Here is a 19,201-nt window from a genome sequence, read left to right as displayed (position 1 = left end):
AGTTGAGTAGAGAGTAGAGTGAGTAGCTAGCTCTGCCCGCGCGCCTTTTCTTCTGCTTCGACCTTCGTTGGAATTGAGTGTAAATTATCACTCAAAAAGATCTCGGCTTTGAGTGACTTTTTGGGTATAAAAGGCGCAGCAGCGGCTGTGGGCGATCAGTCAATTTTGTGACCTGGACTGGGCCAGTCGTGAAGTGCAGTGCAAATAGTGAATAATTTTAAGTTTTTTTTTGTTAAATTGTTTAAGTTTAAATGATTGTTATTTGTTTAAGAAATATTGTATTAGTTTAAATAAATATATTTAAGTTTTTTGTTCAATAAATATTAATTTGTTTAAATGTTATAAAAATATAATTTTAAGTATTATTATTAATAAGCAACAATTGTTATTATAATAATGAATTGCGTCATAATGTTCAGTGGCGTAATGATCATTATGAATAATGATCTTATGTGTATATGATCATTTTTGTGCATGATTATTACTAGTAATTGTCATTAGCGATAATGATCATTAGCAATATGTTTTTTCTTATGATCATTTTCGTAATGATAATTAGCTTATGAGTCAAATGCCTGTTAGTTCTCTTTAATACTGATATTTGTAATCATTAAATTAAGAGTCAAGTGCATATGCATAGGTGACCTGTTCTCTTTAAAAATTGATATTTGTGTCAATTAAATTAAGAGTCAAACGCCTATGCTGCCTTGTTCTCTTAAGAATTGATTTTTGTAAAAATTAACTGCGGAGTCAAATGACTATGCTGCCTTGTTCTCTTTAAAATTGTTAAGTTCTATACATACTATTATATACTTATTTGCCTTGTTCTTGTTATATTTTTAAATTATTTGCAAAGTGTGCTTAGTGTTTGGCATTTGTTCTCTTAAATTTCATTTTTATAATATATTTTTGCACATATATGTATATTAACTATTTATTAAGAGCACATACATGTAAATATATTTATATTTGAAAGCAAGAATATACAAATGAATATGAATATATTTAATACATAAAATAACAATATTATTGACAAATGTTTGATAAACATACATACACAAATACATAAATGTGTTACAAAATAAATATTTATGACAATTTTCTCTTTTTCAAAATAGAAAAAATTACTAAAATAAATACTAAAAAGTAAGAAATAAATAAAAAGAAAAAAATACTATCGAAACAATTAATATTAATACCTATATTTAATGCTCTTTAAGATTTTTTTTATTTATTTTATGTGTGCTTCTGCCCTAGACCCATTGAAAACGGGAAATCAGAGTATAATGGTTTTCGTAAAATGTATTTAACAGGCAGAAGTAGGCATAATTAAAACTTACTTTTTTTTTTAAACATTTCTCCGACTGTTGAGGCAGGTCTGTTGCCCAACTAAAAATTGCATCAACAGGCAGCAGGCAGCATGCAGCATGCAGCTGGTTGGCAAGCTGTAAAGTTTTTCCAACACTTCTTCTAGTCTGTTGATTCTTTTGAATTGTGTGTGTTTTCAATGCGACGCTTTTCTATTTTTCTGTTTTGCTTTTCTCTCCTCACTTATGCTCGCGCTGTGGCAGCTGCCAGCTGGCAGCTGGCGACGCATTTCGAATGCAACGAATTTTACACCGTCTGCTGAATTTGCATTGACTGACACAATATAAATCCGAAAGTAGTTGAACCACGTCGCCCAAATGCTTTTTTAATTATGCACCACACACACACACACACACATAACGTAGAGGAAACTTTTGTTAGATACGTACGGGTTAGGCTCTGTCAGTCGTAGTTCCGACTAGCTGACTGTCTGGCTGTCCCTGCCCCCGTCCCTGTCCCTGTCTCTGCTAGACTATGCCCATCTCTGCCTTTTGCTTGTTTCTTTGTACTTTGATACTCTAGACGGCAGCTAGACAAGATTTGCCTGCTGACTTTTGTTGTTATCGCCGTTGTTGCCCCTCAGAGCACAACTTGACTGCGTCTAGCAGTTGGACTTGACATAGGCCGTCGGAGTGCGAGAGTCCTTCAGCGTTAAATGTCATGTTGTCTGACATTAATCCTTGTCGCGTGCATGCGCTGTCTGTCACACGGAGTGCAACTTTAAGGCACCGCGAATCCGCGTCCAATTAAATCAATATTTATGCAAAGAGCAAATAAATCAACAAGAGCTTATGGGTAAATAAATAAATGCTAAATGCATTTTTAACTTTAACCGAAACACAAAACCAACAAACGCAGCAAACTACATAAATTTGTACTTTTTCCCTCTTTCTGTTAACAATTTGCGAAAAAATTCATTTTTTGTTGATTCTGCAATGCGCGTTAAGCACATTTGAAGTCCGCTTAACGAATTACGGACTTTTCGTTTCTTTTCTATACACTTTATGGCAGACTACATCAAATTAAATTGTGCATCTGAATAAGGTATATGGCCGTATTATGGCGACATATTTATGTATGTGTCTAAAGGTCAACTGAAACTAGAGTAACTGACATCATCTGAATTACTATAAATATATATATATATATTATTTATTCAATATCTTTTACTAATAAATGGCTTCTTGGAAGTCTAAGTTTTCTCTTCAAAAAAAGTCAATCAACATTAAGGAACATCGAATTCTGTGACGATGTCTTTAAAATTGTTTCGTACTTTTTAAAGCTGACAAAACCTATTCATCAGTCGATTTTCTCTTTGAATTTTATATACGATTCTACAATATGATATAATAATAAGAGATATTCACAGGTTTTCATATCATATACATATATTCACTTGCTCTTGCAAGTCTCTCATCCACTTCGTCCTCCACGAAATCTCGCTCACCCTGACTTCATAGTCTTTTCTCAAGCAAACTTCTCTCTCTCTCTCCAAGTTTCACTGTAATTTCTTTTCCTTTCTTTTTAATGCTGTGTTCTCTGATTCTCTTTGTTCCGCTTTTTTGGCGTCTCTCTCGACGTGACTCTCTATCTCTCGCCATCTCTCTCTAGCTGTGTCTCTCTCTAGCTCTACCTCTCTCTCTCTATGTCTCACTCTATATTTCATTCTATGCCTCTCTCTCTCTAGCTTGCTCTTTCTTCTCTTCTACCATTCCCTCTCTCTCTCTCTCTCTCAATGTCATTCATTCCCTCTCACTCCCAATATCTCTCACTCTTTGCCTCTGTCTCTCTTTCATTTTCACCATCTTTCACACTCTCCCACTGCCTTTTCTCTCTTCCCCTTTCTGTTGCCCTTCTCAGTTCTGCCTCTCTCCTCTGACCACATACCTGCCTCCATCCTGCTCTCACTCTCACTCTCCCTCTCCCTCACTCACTACTCTGTCTGCCAACCTCTCCCTCTCCCTCTTTTAACCCATCCCTCCCCCGAAATTGCTGCTTAAATATTTAATAAAAACATAAATAGACATTATCTAATTATAGGGCCGAGCGCCTTATACAATACTTGATAATTTGATGGATTGCATGTGCGCACATGTACCCCAAATAGCTAGGTTGACAGGGTATTCTGGCAGGGGCCGTGGGCTATGCGTGGGGCACGGGGCGTGTGTGCAGCATGCAATTAGCCAAACTTTGCGTTGCGGTTGCATAACACAAGGTTTTAGTCTAACTATATGTATACGCGCGCTTATTTGCTTCGATGTATTTGGTCGAGAGTCGAGAGTTGTCATTATGCAAAATATGTTGCATTATTTATAGCATAAATACAGGCGCTGCGCGCCGAGTGCTGAGCGCTGAGCGCTGACATTGCATGTCTGCCCCAAACTGGTGAGCACAAGTAAACAAACAAACAAACAAGCTAGCAGGCAGGCAACCGCAACTACAACAACAACAACAACAACAACAACAACAACAACAACAACAACAACAACAACAACAACAACGACAACAAACATGTGCAACACAATGGCCGCCGCACTTAAAATTAATTGAACTTGAAATAAGTGCCGCATGGAGCATAGTTTGTACTCATGAGAAACTCTGTGGTCGAGCCAAAAGGCAAAAACTTTGGCAACACAACCACACACTCTTACACACACTCTTACACACACTCACACACGCACAAGGTTTTCATTAGTTTTGGAGTCCTGCCCAAGCAGTTTACGTTTCTTCTGCCTTTTGGTCAAGTTGCAAAAGGCAAACTTAATATTTAGTGCCATTTGCTTGCTCTGACAGTTTGCAGAAGTCAAATTTGTTGTTGCTATTGCGGCTGATGCCCGTTCATAGGCTGCAAGGCGGGTATATAGGGCCCTAGTTGAAAGAATCTACATCTATATAGAGAGGGATATGATGAGCGACAAACTGACTGATTGATTGACTGACAGACGTATTGACTGACCGATTGATAGTTGTCTTACTGATTGATTGACTGACTGATGGGCAAACTGACTGTTAGATATGATTGACTGCTCGATATACTGTTTGATTCACCAACTGACTGGCATGATTGACTGACTGATTGAGAGAATGAGTGACATTATTGATTGATTGGCTAGCTGACTATTCGACTGATTGATAGAGTGTTAATTCGTCTATATAAATGAATGATTCACAGATTGCTTGATTGACTAACTGACTGATTAACTGAATGACTGATTGATTCGTAGTATGATTGACTGTGCACTTAGAGACTGATGAATGATAGACATACTGAAAGGCTGACTGAGATGTAAGCGATCCATTGGCTGATTGACTGACTGACTGAAGTTGGAAGCTTGAAACCTTACTTTAAGCTTTTCTCTTCCCATAGTGAAAGAGTATTACGCAGTCGCAAACACCCCTTGTCAAAGCTCTTAGTTGTTTTCCTGTTGCTGCTCAGGTTTTCCATCTCCCATATTTTTTTCTTGGTTCGCGAACAAGTTGTGGAGTAAAGTGCATTGAAATCTTTGTAAGTAACTTGAGTAAGCCAACTTGGCACAACAATAACAAACACACAAAACACACAAACAACAACGGCAACAGCAACAACAACTGGCAACCAGCAAGGACAACGACAACACAACAAATGGTTTTTATTGCTTTCTTTTTGTTGCTGTTGTTGTTGTTTTTTATATAGTTTGTTTATTTGTGCGACTTTCAACGTTTTTTTTCTTTTATGTAATGCATAAAAGTTGCTTTCGCTGCTGACAGCTTGAGTGACCACAGCGAACAACAACAACAAGAGCAACTGCAAAACAACATTGTTGTTGCTTATGCATAAAGTTTTCTATGCTTTCTTTTTATTTGATATCATCAAAATGCTATTTCAGCAGCTTAGGGTATTAAACGGTCATGTAAATTAGGCAAAGAAACTAATAGCAGAGAGAACGAGAGAGAGAGAGAGAGAGAGAGAGAGAGACAAAGAGGGACAGAGGCACTCAGACACGCAGTTACTTACAAACAGAGGAGGCGAGAGTGAGACAAAGCGATAGCGGGCGAAGCATGTGTCCCTGTATTGTGGTACGTGTCAAAGTGTGCCCCGAGAAGTGCGCTAAATTAAGCTGTCATTAAGGACTTAATTAAAGTCCTTTGTTGAAAGTTGACATTGTGTAAAGAAACATTTTGCTGCTGTATGCGAAAACAAATGACAATGACAACAACAACAGCAGCAACAGCAAAGGAAAAAGCTGCACTTGAAAAGCTGCCAAAAAACACCAAAAAAAAGTTGGGACTTTTAAGGGAAAAAGGGATATGACATCAAAGCAGCTTGCAAAATGATGTGTGTGCACGTGGGTGTATGGGTGTATCAAAATGTTCAACAGTATCATGGCAAAAGAGTAAGCGAGAGGCAAGCACATTGCATGCGGCATAATGAGGCGAGGCGATGCTGCAAAAACTCATTAGCAGGCAAACAGAAAGAGAATGAGACAGACAGACACAAAAAATTACAGTAAGACAGACAGTCAACTGAGTGACAGAACAGTCAGGCTAGTTCCATTGACAATTGCAGATTGTATTAAATAACACACACGACGCGGAGCGTGAAAGAGGCACTTGGCGAAAATGAAAACATAAACGACTTGGCTTTTAATTAAATATATATATATATATATATTAAATATATATATGCGTATTTTCCTCTTTTGCTGCTTATTTAACAAGCGGCACTCGCTTACTTTGAAGCTGAGGAAGACATTCAATTGCAACAACTGTGACTGCCAAACTGTTTTTAATTGCCGCCCAAAGGTATGCAACGGAAAGCGATGCAGCAGTGAAGGCAGCTACAAAAGTCTGGCAACCTCGACGGCAGACCAGACAAAAACCATACTCATCTTCCTTTGAGTGTGTGCCTGTTCGTGTCTGTGTGCAGGTGAAGCAGGTTTCGCTTTGAGTGCGTTTGTCTGCTTAACAAAATGACTTTTATTTTGAGCTGCATTCAAAATTGTTATGTCGCCGGCGTCGTCGGCAGCATTTAAAATAATCACATTTTGAGCGCCAAGCATTAAACACACACAGTCAGACAAAGAATGAGCAAGAGAGATGGCAATAAAGGCGTTTTAAAATTGCCCAGCCTCACACGTACACACATACACACGCACACACATACACACGCACACACATACACACGCACACAAACAAACTACTTCCGCACGAGTTTGCATTCCAAAATTGAAACTGCAAATGCAATGGGAAAATCAACCAGACGACGACGCGTGCTGCAATTTTTGCATACTTCTCTACGTTTTGAAACAATTTTGTCTAGCAAACGTGTTAGGACGTGTTGCCGGACCTCCTTTATCCCTTTCCTTAACAGTTACAGAGTAGCCCTTTATTCTCCCTACCGTTGTCTCACCACACCTCTCCCGATCTGAGATTCTGTGAAAGGTGTCCCGCAACATTCCGATGGGCCACCCCGTCTGGGAATTATGCGCTGGCCGGCCACAGTTTGTTGCCGTTGGGCTTTCAAAATGTGGCCAGATGCCGCAAATCGAGCAAAGGATAGCCAACAAATACCAAAGGAAAAAGCTCTGCGGCAAATTCCGAGAATCAATGCGTTTAGCGAATGAATAATAAATTCCCAGTAAAAGCACACAAGCTAAATTCGAAATTGTTTCAAATAAATAATACTATATCCAAAACAATAATAAAACATTTCGGCGAAAAACTATTTGAGTTTGGAATTTGAAAAATGTATAATTAATTGACAAGTGTCACTCCATAGCAGAGTGGTACACTGCAAATAAAATTCAATTTGCAAATGCTAACAAAAAAACTATTTCAAAGTAAATGTCAATATTGAAAGAGTTAGAATTAAATGAATTTTATTTGAAGCGTTTTGAAATATCAATTAGGTTTTGTCCTCTGTGCAAATGCAATTTTCTAGTATATTTTTATACAGTAGTAGCTCCTTAGCTCTTTAAAATAGAGATTATTCTCTTCAGTAAACTCGGTCACACTTGTCAGCGACGCAACCAGTGATCTTGTTGTTGTCTTTTTGTGAGGTTTGCGCGTTCATCTTTGTTTGGTTTTCGTTATTGTGAATTTATGTTATAAAAAAATAGCAATCGGCCGCTGACCAATTGTAATACAATCGCGCAAACAATGAAAATTTAAAGTGAATTACATACATACAATACGTTGAAAATAATATTTTTATACACTGCATTCGATTTTTTGTTAAGCGGTTTCAGTGTGTATGCATCTTGACCTATGTGTGCACACATGTGTGTGAGTGTGTCTGTTTGCACTTATACACACACATATGTTAATGTGTATATTTCTTGCATAAAGTGCAAGTAAATCTGAGCTGCCAGAGTCATAAATTGTGTGGCACACACGACACAGATGTTTTAAAATGAAATGGATCCATTGATAAAATATTAATTAATAGTTTAATTGTCGAGTGCATTCGATACACGATATAAGATTAATACTTTTTATTTTATAATCTGTGAAATAAAAACGAAACGCCGTGCGCCGACGCTCTGGCAACCTTGTTGTTGAGCAGCTTGTTTATATGTCTCACCGCTCACACATGACGCGCTCTCGCTCACACTGGTCCGATCGCTTGGCGGAAATGTTGAAGAATTTGTCGGCCTGCTCTTTGTAGTCATTGTTGTTGCTGCAGATGCGTGGGTACCAGAGCTGAAACCAGTTTGTCGCCTGTTTAATATTTTATTTTGTGTACCTTCTTTTATTCTTTTTATCAATTGCTGAGTGCTAAATGCCTCGAAAATTGAATGCACACCAACGCGCCAAACTGTAAAAATGCAAACTCTCTATATATGTGTGTATATTGTGTATGTGTGTGCCTGCATATATAATTAATCAAAACGAAATTGTTGCTGGGCACAGCGAAAAGAAAATTTATTTAAAACCCATTTGCTGCTGCTGTTGCTGCTGCAAAATCAATTTCATGGAAATTGCAATGCAAGTGTAAAAATATTTCGCGAACATTCAAAATAATACAACTTAAATGTGTTAACAGTTATTTAAAAGGACTTTTTTCTGTGCGGCTTGGCGAGTAAATTGCCAGCGGTTGCCAGTTGGATCAACAAACTCTCCCTCTCTCTTTTTCACTCGGAGCGTCTGTCGGCAGGCAATAAAAAAAGTAATAATCCAATTGAGGTTTGGGCAGACCAGTGTGCCCACACCCAAAAACAAAAAACCAGAATGCAAGTGCAATTGATTCCTTTGCTGGCGCTGCTGCTGCTGGCATGCGCAGCCCAACAAATTGCTGGGGACTACGAAAACACATGGAACTTCTACTACGAACAGCCCTGTTGCGCCTCCAACGAACCCTCGAACTATGCGAGACACAAGCGAGGTAAACTAATTCCGATTATACGGTTATGCAATTAACGCTTAAATTATTAACTGCAGATAACAGTTAAATGGTATTTGCCTGATTTCTGCTGCGATTAATCGTAATTGTCTGTCCGAAGTTTTGCTAATTCTTAATTGTTTATTTATGAGAACTGCGCTTGAGAGCATTTTTAAAATAGCATAAATAATATTTAATCTGCACTCTGTGCATTGATATTATTTTTCAATTTACACGCAAACAAAAAAAAATACAGAAATAAAAAAAAATTATTCAATAAAAAGTAATTGTAATTTATTTGCCACAATATTGCTTTTGTTATTTATCTTACGTTTTTGTCATTATTGAGCGTGAGCTCTTTTTAAACATTTATTTTTATTTGTTGCAGCATGTAGAGCTCTGCCATTGTTCATTTTTATTTATTAAATATTTTTTAATATCATTTCTGCAGCATCAACAACATTTGCATATTAATATCGCTTCCAATTGTTATTCATACAAAAAAAAAGAAAAGAAAAAAAATACATTTTTGCAGCTTTGTGCAAATGCCCAAGTAAATACATAAAATAAATTTTAACTAGCTGCAATTATTAATAGTTTATATATATATATATATATATATAATAATAATGAAACCGCTGCGCAAAGTTCAAAAGCCCCAGATCAAGTTTCGCCACGAGTTGATTTAATATTTCTCTTAGCTCGTTCCATAATTTCATTCAGACAAAGAAACAGAAAGAAAAAAAACTTTACCACCTGATTGAAAAACCGGTTAAATTATGTATGATTTGCTTCCAGGTGCTTTATTGAGTCGTTTGCATTAACCAAAGCAAAAATTTTGTCTACGAACGCCAAAACTTGAGTCCACAAATCGATTCATTAATCACATTTTAGACGAAATTGAAATTTACCATAAATTTAACAACATTTCTACACATCAGCAAATATGGAAAAAAGATAATTTAAAAGTTAATTAAAAAACATAAATATTGATTTCTTTTATTTCGTAAATACCTCTTTTATATGTTCGTATAAACTATATGTTCCATAGCTGTTGGAGCTATAGCTATAAAGCAGAGTCCCTCTTGAGACTTTCCAATCAATATTCAACTGTTTTTGAACTATGATCGGGTATTATGCAGTCGGTGCCACCCGAATTTAACATTTTTACATGATCTTAAATCTTAAATTAATAATTCATTAATTTGTATTTGGATTCTACAATGTTTTCCTACTCTACTTGTCCAATGAAGTTGCCTCATATTTAAATGGCTTGAAAATGTTTGCTATACGCAGTTGATTGGCACCTTTTTTGCTGTTGTTGGTCCTTTTAAATTTTTTGCCCCAAGCTTGCCAACAATTTTTGCTGCATGCCACGAGGACAAGGAAACATGGCCATAGCCGGTGGCAGGTTCATGTTGCATGTACATGTCCAGTAAACATTTTCTAATAGTTCACGTTCAAAGATGCTGCCCAACGGGGGCCAATGGGCGGTTATTGTATCTGTATTAATGTGTGTGTGTGTGCGTGTGTGTGTAGCATGCAACACACGGCTGCTGGCAGTGTTAGCTACAACCGCAGCATAAAAGTTCACGTGCCGTCTAAAACGAAAGCAACGACCAAACAGCAACAACAACAAGGAACTGATGTAGTTGTCGCTGTCTCTGGTGTTGGTGTTGTTGTTGACGCATATTGTAGTAAACTCGCCGGCTAAGCACTTGTAGCCGAAACGTGAGGCGATTAAAGAAACGCTCAAGTTGTTTGCGCATACTTTTAAATATAGAATGCATAGGTGTCCGTGCACCGTGCACCGTGCCTCGGAGTGTCCTGCACCACACTCCATTGACTGGCCATATGCCACGACGTTGCCAGCTTCCTTAAAAACTAAAATAAAAACAAAATTGCAGCAGCTGCTTTAGATACTCGCCACACAGGCAAAAATAAAATATGACCTGGTTAGTGTTGGATACTTAACTTTTTGTAAGCCAAGTTTAAAGCAGATTACTTATATATAAAGTCAGCTATACTTGATTACAGTACAAGTACTCTAATCAAATATAAGTTGCGAAACACTTTAGATAAATCTAGAAATTGTTTAGATTCGATTTCTAGAAAGTAGATTATCATGCTCTGGCAATTTTATTAAATCAGTTATGTAGTGGTCGTGGTATCCACAAGTCGGGCACGGCCAACTAGAGGACTCTATAGAAATCAACAGAACTTTATAGGGTACAGAGATCTTTGAATGGAGCTCACAAGCCTAATTGAAAACTGAATTCTATTTAATTAATATGAAAATTAAAAGTTACCCAATTTTCCGCTCAGTGTATTCAGCAGTGGTGTGGGTGTGTGTGTGTAAATATTTTGTTTGTTGGTTGTGTTTTAAGCCATAAATTAGAAGCAAAGCCACAAAAAGCTAAAACTATACAACATAAAATGTCAACTATAAATTTTCATGGCCAAATAAAGTTTCTGTTGCTGTTGCTGCTGCTGTTTGTGGGTCTCTTTTCGTTATTTTTTGTTCACATGCAATGAAAAATTGTTATTTTTATTGATTTAACGAAATTAATTGCATTCGAGCTAGATCACAATTTATGCCTGACTATGGGCCAGTCCCAATGTCCCACTGATGCACTATTCCACCTATTTTTCACGTTACGCGCCGTTGCACCTCGGCAGCCTCGATTCTATCTCAACTGCCACATTTCATTTCGTCAGTTCATTTCTGTTGACTCAGCGCTGCGGCAGATGCTTCGCATCTTTATTTTTAAACTCTTCGCCTGTCTGGCCATCTGCCTGCCACAGAGAGAGTGAGAGAGAGAGAGTTGCCGAGGCCTGTCAAATGTCTTTTGCCCTTTGTTTCTGTGCACTGCCACGCCCTGCGCCCGGGTTGCGCATCAACTTGTTCATTATTATTAGAATGACTTCATTAGGTAGTCGACAAATAGGGGATAAAAGGTGTTTGCCAGGTAGCTAGCTGTCTTGAGCTGAGTGTTCGCCTCTTGGTAGCAAACAGTGTTGCCAAAGGCGATAAATATCAATAATATAAATATAATAATCTTTGATGAAGATATTTTATCGAGTTGAGATGTAACAAGATAAGAATGAAATAAGTACGAAATATACTGAAGTTACGAATAATTAGATTTAAATTAAATTTTCAGAAAACTCTATTCTAAATATTTTGCACAGTTGAAGCAAATTTAACTATCTGAAAGTCTTCTTATGTATCTTCATTATCATTCTGTTGCTGTATAACATTTACATTTTTGATTATCTATATAAAAGAGATAAAAATACTATATATTATTTTATACATATATGTTATATATGCAATGTATAAATATTTAGAAAAGTCTTAGACATTAATTCGAATAAGAAAAGTCTTATTAATAAGAAACATTTGTTTCGAGTAGCAATAAAATCAAATCCAATATCATATGAGTAAAGCCCATGAGTTTGAAATGCACTGGACGGCTTGAGAGCATTTCAAACTGTTGCTCGAATGCTTGACCCATAAAACGAATGTGATGATAAGCTGAACAACTTAGGCGTTATCCGAACACTGACCACGCACAAAACTTACATAAACCCAACAACAACAACAACAAGAATGTTCTATATAGGTTCCTTTTGTTCATATGTGATAATGTGTGTGTGTGTGTGCTTAGTGTATGTGCAGCTGTATTTGTATTTGTGTTTGTGTTTGTGTTGATGCTCGCGCAATTAAAACTCAGTGACACGTTTTCATTTAAGTGCTGAAGCGTGTGTATGCGTATGTGTGTGTGTGTTGTGTGTGCTGTGTGTTGTATGTTTGACTGGGGGTCGACTTTTATGAGAATCACATGTTACGTAGGGCGCATAATGAAAGTTTCTTGCCGCAAATTGAGTAACGAACTGTGCAGGCGTTGCCCCTCATCCTGAACTGATTGTTGTTGTCGGCTGTTGCTGTTGTTGCGGCTGACAAGCTGGCAAAGCAGCGACGCGTTCCCAACTGGCGTTAATGCAATGTCAAAAGCTGTTAGCTCAAAAGCTGAGAACGCACAGCAGAAAAGCTGTTGGCAGTGGCCGAGGTAGTCAGAGGTAGCGCTAAGTGTGTGTGTGTGTGTGAGTGGGTCTATATATACCTCTCTCTCTCTATGACTCCCTCTCTGTGCGTGTATGTCCCAGTTTCACTTTGATCAGCCTCTTTGCTGTATTCAGGCCGGCCCAAAGTGTGTTAACGCCAACTTTGCAGCAAAGCTCACCAAATTGAGTTCCAATCTGAACACCTGACGCAAAAATTAATAATGTTAGGTGTTCCAACTGAAGTGTCGCACGGCGCGACGCAGCCACACAAAGGACACAGAAGTCATCATTAAAAGTGTGCTTTAAAGTTTCTATGTCCAAGTTTTAAGCGACAGCAAAATCACGTTTCTTCCTCGGCAACAACTTGGCTGCAGAATTCATGAGCGACATAAGTAGTTGCAACTAGTACTTGAACTACTTGCCACTTGCTACATACTTTCGTCCAACTTCCTTGCAACAGCTCAACAGTTCATTGTCATCGCCCTTCGTAAATTACTCTAAACACAGGCTGGCAGCACAGCTATGTCAACCATAATGTTATGAAAGACACATTTCAAAAGTTGCAATGAGCTTCATCTGCCTGGCAAATATTCCGTGATATACTCCTAAATCATGAGTATATGAAAAATATTTAAAAAGTATAAAAAGTATTGTAGTATTAGCTGCAAACAATTGATGGAAGCTACAATGAACTTTATCCTCATAGTAAATTTAACACTTGGAACACATGTATCTCAGTATATTGATCTGCAAATTATCATTCAAATCTGAATCTGTTGATTCTTTTTGTTCCTCTATCTAAAAGTGTATTTGAAGTTCGAGTTTCAGTTGAAATTCTTTTCCGCGCTTGTTCTTTCTTCATATTTACAAATCATTAAGCTGCAAAGTTTTTAGAATGAATGCGCTTGCCAAAGTTTTATAACATTTGATTGATAAAGTCGAGAACTCAAGCGCTGGCGCGTTCCGCTTGCGGCTGATTAAAGCAGATGGAAAAGGAAATGAATGGGTTTATCAGCAGAGCTGCAAAGAGGAGGAGGAGGATGAGGAGGAGAAGGAGAAGGAGAAGGAATAGAAACTGTTAGACATATTACAGTTCATTAGAATTGCAACAATAATAAGTGGCATGCAACATGTAGCTAGCAAAAGTAATTATATAATGTAAAATGCAATCAGTGTCGTATTATTAACCGAGATTGAGAATGGGAAGATCAGAGCAGAGCACGTTGCCCCTGGAGTGTGTGTGTGTGTGTGTCGTCAGTCGTTAGCATAACTCAATTATTAAAACTAAATGCCAAAATGAAATTTGTGCAAGTAATTACACAATGAGAACAGAGGCTGGCCAAACAAGTCACTTAATGTTAATTTGCATTTGTAATTGTGACAGAGGCCGAAACGAATTGAATCGCTAGAGTTATAAATATGTATGGCTGCATTAGTTTTGGCCACTTTAATTGAATTGCATTACGGCATAATTGATTTAGGCAACGTGTGTGGTGTGGAAGCAGCACGAGCTGCGCTTGGTTGCATTGTTCATCAAATTGAGGCTCGCCCGTCCGACTGCCGTCTCAAGAGTGTTTACTGTACTTGCTCTTAATTATGCAAGAGTCGCATTTAGGCAGCATTATACACAACTAAGTACGTAGCACATCGGCCGCATTCGGTTTCTGTTTACCTCTTAAGTGCTCATTCTGCTGCCTCATTTTGCCACTCGGCGAATGCATGCGAAATTAAGCGCACCGCAAAATGTTTATGTGTACCCTTGACTGAAGGTAGTTGCTCGGGAGTTGTCCTCGCTGTGCGCTTGCAACAAAAAACTTTAAATGGCTTGTCCTCGTTTATGGCGCTCCAAATGGACACACATTCAACTAAGGCAGCCAACCTCTGGTAGCCACAAAAACCTGCACACATGTGCTCTATGGCTCTATGGCGCTCTAGCATCGGGCTTCAGGGTCCGGGATCCATGCTGCAGGCTCATCAAATGAAGTTGCCATTGCCAAAGCTCGCAAAACACCAAAAATGAAACGGTTGCCGCATTTGTTGCGTTTTTGTTGCCTGCTTTTCGGAGAACGGACAGCGGCGGAGATGGGAAGGAGAGCTGTTCCACTCGGTGTCCTGCCAGCAGCAAAGCGCATAAATGCCAGGCGCTTTCAGCTCCTTTTTGTTGCTGGTGATGCTGCTTTTTATGAGTACTGTTTTTGCATTTGCTATTTGGCAACAAAATGAACTCAACTACTGCTGCAACTGCCCGCAACTGTCTCTCTCTCTCTCTCTTCATCTCGCTCCACACATAAAATAAACTAAATAAAGTTGAAAATGTTTCGCACTCTGCTGAAGCTTTAATGCACTGCATTTGCAATATTTATGCGAAATTTGATGCTCAGTCAACAGCACAGAAGAGCAGATCTTAAAGATCAGCTATTTTACTCTTCAAGCTCGATTTGATGGCAATTCTATAATGTTTCAGACCAAAGCGCAATAAAACTCAACTTGAACTAAAGCCAAAGCAAAAGTAAAGTGAACTTCATTATTGAATAGAGCTAACCGTTTGCAAGTAAACGCGTCTGTTTACTGCTCGACTAGAAGATACCCTCCATGCCGTATTGCTGCAAGCAATTTATATTAATTTAATTTTAGAGAAATGTTTATTGTGATGACATAATCCGAAGTAAATTTTGTGAATATGTTGAGTACATTTACGATATTTTATAGTTAGGCACTGCACTGGCTCAATATTGGATTCAGAGTATTCTCTAGTGGGGCACATCCGTTTTGTGGACTTTTTATATTTTATTTGCTTTCTCGCAAATATTTATTGCTGATAATCCATATTTCTTATAAATTGTACATTATTTAGTTTGCAGTTTCCTTAAAAATTGACACGCTCATCGTGTGTCGGGATATTGATGATTGTGAGTACCTAATTAGAGGGCAGTCCAGTTAGATTTTAAGCTCTACTTGGCCATTACAAATAAATGTAGGTATGATGCTAGAGATAAAGACAAGTCGGCGCTTGGTTTTAATTATTTGTATATGCAATTTCTCGGCAAATGAAATGGCAACCACTTGAATGCGGTCGCTCCTTCGGTGTCTGGCAGCTGGCAACTGGCAACTGGCAACCGGCAAGTTGATCCACTGGGGCCGCAGGCCACGAATCAGCGCACAAGTGTGGATAACAACACGCCTAGACATCAGACGTCTAGACAGTTTTCGAGTGCTTTATGCTGACGTAGTGCACACACACACAACACACACGACACACTCGCACATACAGAGCGAGAAAGAGTTGCCGACAAGCGTCGCAGCCAGAGGAAGCCATTGCTCATAATTAGCCAGCAAAATAATGGGAAATTTACATACGCATGCATGTAGTCAACAGAGATTAGAGACTCGAAATATGTATTATAAAATATCTGCAGAGCGAAAAGTGCAATGCAAGTTATTCGAAATGACAGATGACAAGCAGCGCTGAAGATTCTTAGAAAACTTTAATTAGTTGTGATGAAGTAAAACTTCACATCTGTGAAACTGATTTAAATTATGTTTGAAGACATTTGTCACAGTCTAAACGATGCATAAAAGTTATTGCAGACAAATGCCTGCTAAGTCCTATAGCTCACAAATGCCTTTTAAGTCTTCTAACTTGAGAAACGCAAAGTATTAATATACATTTTTTATGACTTTTTAACATCAAATGGAATTTTTTGAAAAAAAAAGATGAAAACCTCATGAAACTGAAATCAAGGGTTCAGAGTACGATTTGGTATTCACTGCTTGACTTGAGTTTTGAGCAAATAAAATACGGTTCAGTTGCTGTTTAGAATACAAAATGTTTCACTAAATATATTAGAATATATTTATTTAAACTGAAGGTTAATTTGAATGTCAAATAATATTTTCTTATCTAATTACAAGCACACACACACAAATTTAAGGAATTTATATCTAAAAATCCTTTGCATTGCTGTCTTTTGATAACCGTCATCAAGTTTGCTGATCTAACGTTTTGGTTAGTGGCTGCTTTTGGCATCTATGAAACCCCTTTAGAGCCCCATGCAAGAGTAACATTTCAAAGGAAACTGCCCTGTCACCAAAGGCAGCTCGGCGTGTGTGTGGCATGCGCCCTGTGACATGTCTGTGGCACGTTGGCCTGCGGTGCAGAAGACAAATTCGCAATATGTTTACTGCAGTTGAGTCTCATTATTCTTTTTGTATTTGATTCGATAATAACGTTTTCCAAAATGACATTTCAGTCGACTTTCGAGGGGAGCTATAGAAATTGATTTGACTGCCAGGCCAGGTCGTAAAGACGTACGCATATTTATGAAGCGCATAAAAATTATTGACATATATGGAGTCATAAATACCCACGCATATGTACGTCGGTAAGCACTGTATGTCCATAATAAAAACGAGAAGCAAAAGAAAGAAAAGCCACCCGAAAATCTCTAAAGCATTTTTCGTTTGCTAAGAAAAAAGCGAGTAAAAATGTTTGGCTCCCATAAAATTGTGCGCTTTGAGAGGCAGGTCGTAAATGCAATTTGATTTTGATTGGACTTGGATTAAAAGCAAATAAAGCAGACATCTTCTCAAATGCCAAGTTTCGAAGGTTTGCTGAGTAAAAGACATTTACGATGGCGTTTTTGGCTTAATGTGTGCGCGTTTGATGGAGGGCCAAACTGGCTGAACTGCTCGATTGTGGCATGCATGCAACACCTGCAGCTGCAACACTGCCACAATTCATATGTTTCCAAACATAGCCGACAGCTGACAGCCTGATAATTTTTGTAGAAAGTTTGGCGACCTTCCGACGTCCTCAAACAATATGTCTGCGATTAGCTTCCGTTCAATTTGCAATTTATTATCATGCATAGAGCACGAGTTGAAGCCATGGATAGGCATCAGAGCCAGTCAGCCTGCCAGCCAGTGGCTTCCGGAACACTCATAACAATTTATGCTGTCGCCGCTCTGCATGCCTATCTGGCGATGTCTTTTATGGCCATATGCATAATATTTTTATAGACTTCTCTCTCTCGGATGCTGCGCGAGACAATTGTAGACTAGCAAATGGAACTAGCGAATATGTTGTGGCAATTGCCGTCGTAAATGTGTATTGAGAAGATGTTTTCCCCCTAATAAGCGCCCATAAAGTATTACAGCATAAATTTGACTACAAATCTTACGCTTATTGCCACAATATGGAGACTGCCAATTAATATGGATGCGCATATGTATTTATGTTAACTGATTTTGTGGCTTTTATGATATTGTTTTCATGAAATTTTTGGCAGTTGGCGCCACAAAGTAGCCAAAGCAAGGACATGCGCGCTATATAAGTAATTTAATATAATTTAATTAGGCTTTAAATCAACTCTGCATTCATTCAAAGCTGATTTAATTATGGACAAACAAAAGAAAAAGAACTGATTCCAATCAATCAATTAATTTATTCATTTGTATATCGAACTGAACTGAATGAACTGAGATTGATTAGAATAAGACGCACGAAAATACACAGCAATTTAGACAAATTTCTTAAAGATCAAATATTTTATTGCTTTTTATTTCATTTCATTACACTCCCAACAATTGTAAGCTGCACAAAGCTCTTCTAGTTGCACGCAAACAATTTAAAGGGAAAGATTTAAAAACCGTAAACTTAAAGACACACAAAAAATATATGTATAAATATACGCAAAAGTGGCCAACAACTAACTAAAGAAAGGAAGAAAAAAATATATAAAAAGTATTAAAAAAAAAGAGAAAAAAATATACAGAATGCGGAAAAAGTTCGACAGCGAGCGACAAACAAAATGCGAGTGCAGAGCATGCGAGGCATGGGCACAATAACAATTCAAGCGTATACAAGTCGACTTCCGGTTTGGCAAGGACATTTACCCGAATTCTGCGCAATATATGCAAAAGCACACACACATACACCCATACAGAGAGAGCCTAACATGCATGCATATGTATTGTCGCCAGGGCTTGTAGTTCCTGTTGTTGTAGCTGTTTTTCCCGTTGGCAAACAAAAGACGCAGATTCCTTTTTCCTTTCCTTTCCTCGCTTTTTTTTTTTGTTTGGCTTTATTGACGCTGCTGGAAAAGCTTCAGTGTTTGCTTTTGTCCAAAATGTTCTTTAAATCGGAAATCAAAAATAGCTGCACTTGTGGCAGCTGTAGGGAGCGGACAAGGGGGCAACGAGTCATTTGCATATGCCATTGTTGCGTGCGAGTTAGTCACAGATACATACATACATACATACACATATGTATATATAATTGATATGATTGACACATCAGGGTACAGCCTGAAACTTAATCATAAGTAAATGCATTTGAAAGCTCTTTGTGAAAATGCATTCTAAGCTGAAAATAGTAAAGAAATTGGCACATTTTTTGGATTACCT

The 19,201-nt window shown here is 38.0% G+C and overlaps 1 protein-coding gene across 4 annotated transcripts in view; it reads left to right on the top strand.

The window, feature by feature from the left end:
- The window catches only part of LOC111596627 (semaphorin-2A), a 44,971-nt gene that overhangs the window by 12,986 nt on the left and 12,784 nt on the right, over positions 1–19,201 (top strand). The window contains exons 1-2 of one of the 4 annotated variants that reach the window (XM_023310914.2): positions 7,381–7,486; positions 8,393–8,731. The exons of 1 other annotated variant lie outside the window; for it this stretch is intronic. In XM_023310914.2, coding sequence (XP_023166682.1) covers positions 8,578–8,731 — 154 coding nt within the window. In that variant the 5' untranslated portion in view covers positions 7,381–7,486; positions 8,393–8,577. Of the gene's footprint in view, positions 1–7,380; positions 7,520–7,539; positions 8,732–19,201 lie in introns of those variants that run through there. 2 more of the 4 variants (XM_023310915.2, XM_030225460.1) reach the window with 2 other exon arrangements.

This window comes from Drosophila hydei, unplaced genomic scaffold, assembly GCF_003285905.1.
Source record: "Drosophila hydei strain 15085-1641.00,03,60 unplaced genomic scaffold, DhydRS2 tig00008134-arrow-pilon, whole genome shotgun sequence".
NCBI classification, from domain to species: Eukaryota; Metazoa; Arthropoda; class Insecta; order Diptera; family Drosophilidae; genus Drosophila; species Drosophila hydei.
The sequence above is the reverse complement of the archived record's forward strand: the minus strand, read 5'-3'. Positions and strand labels throughout refer to the sequence as shown.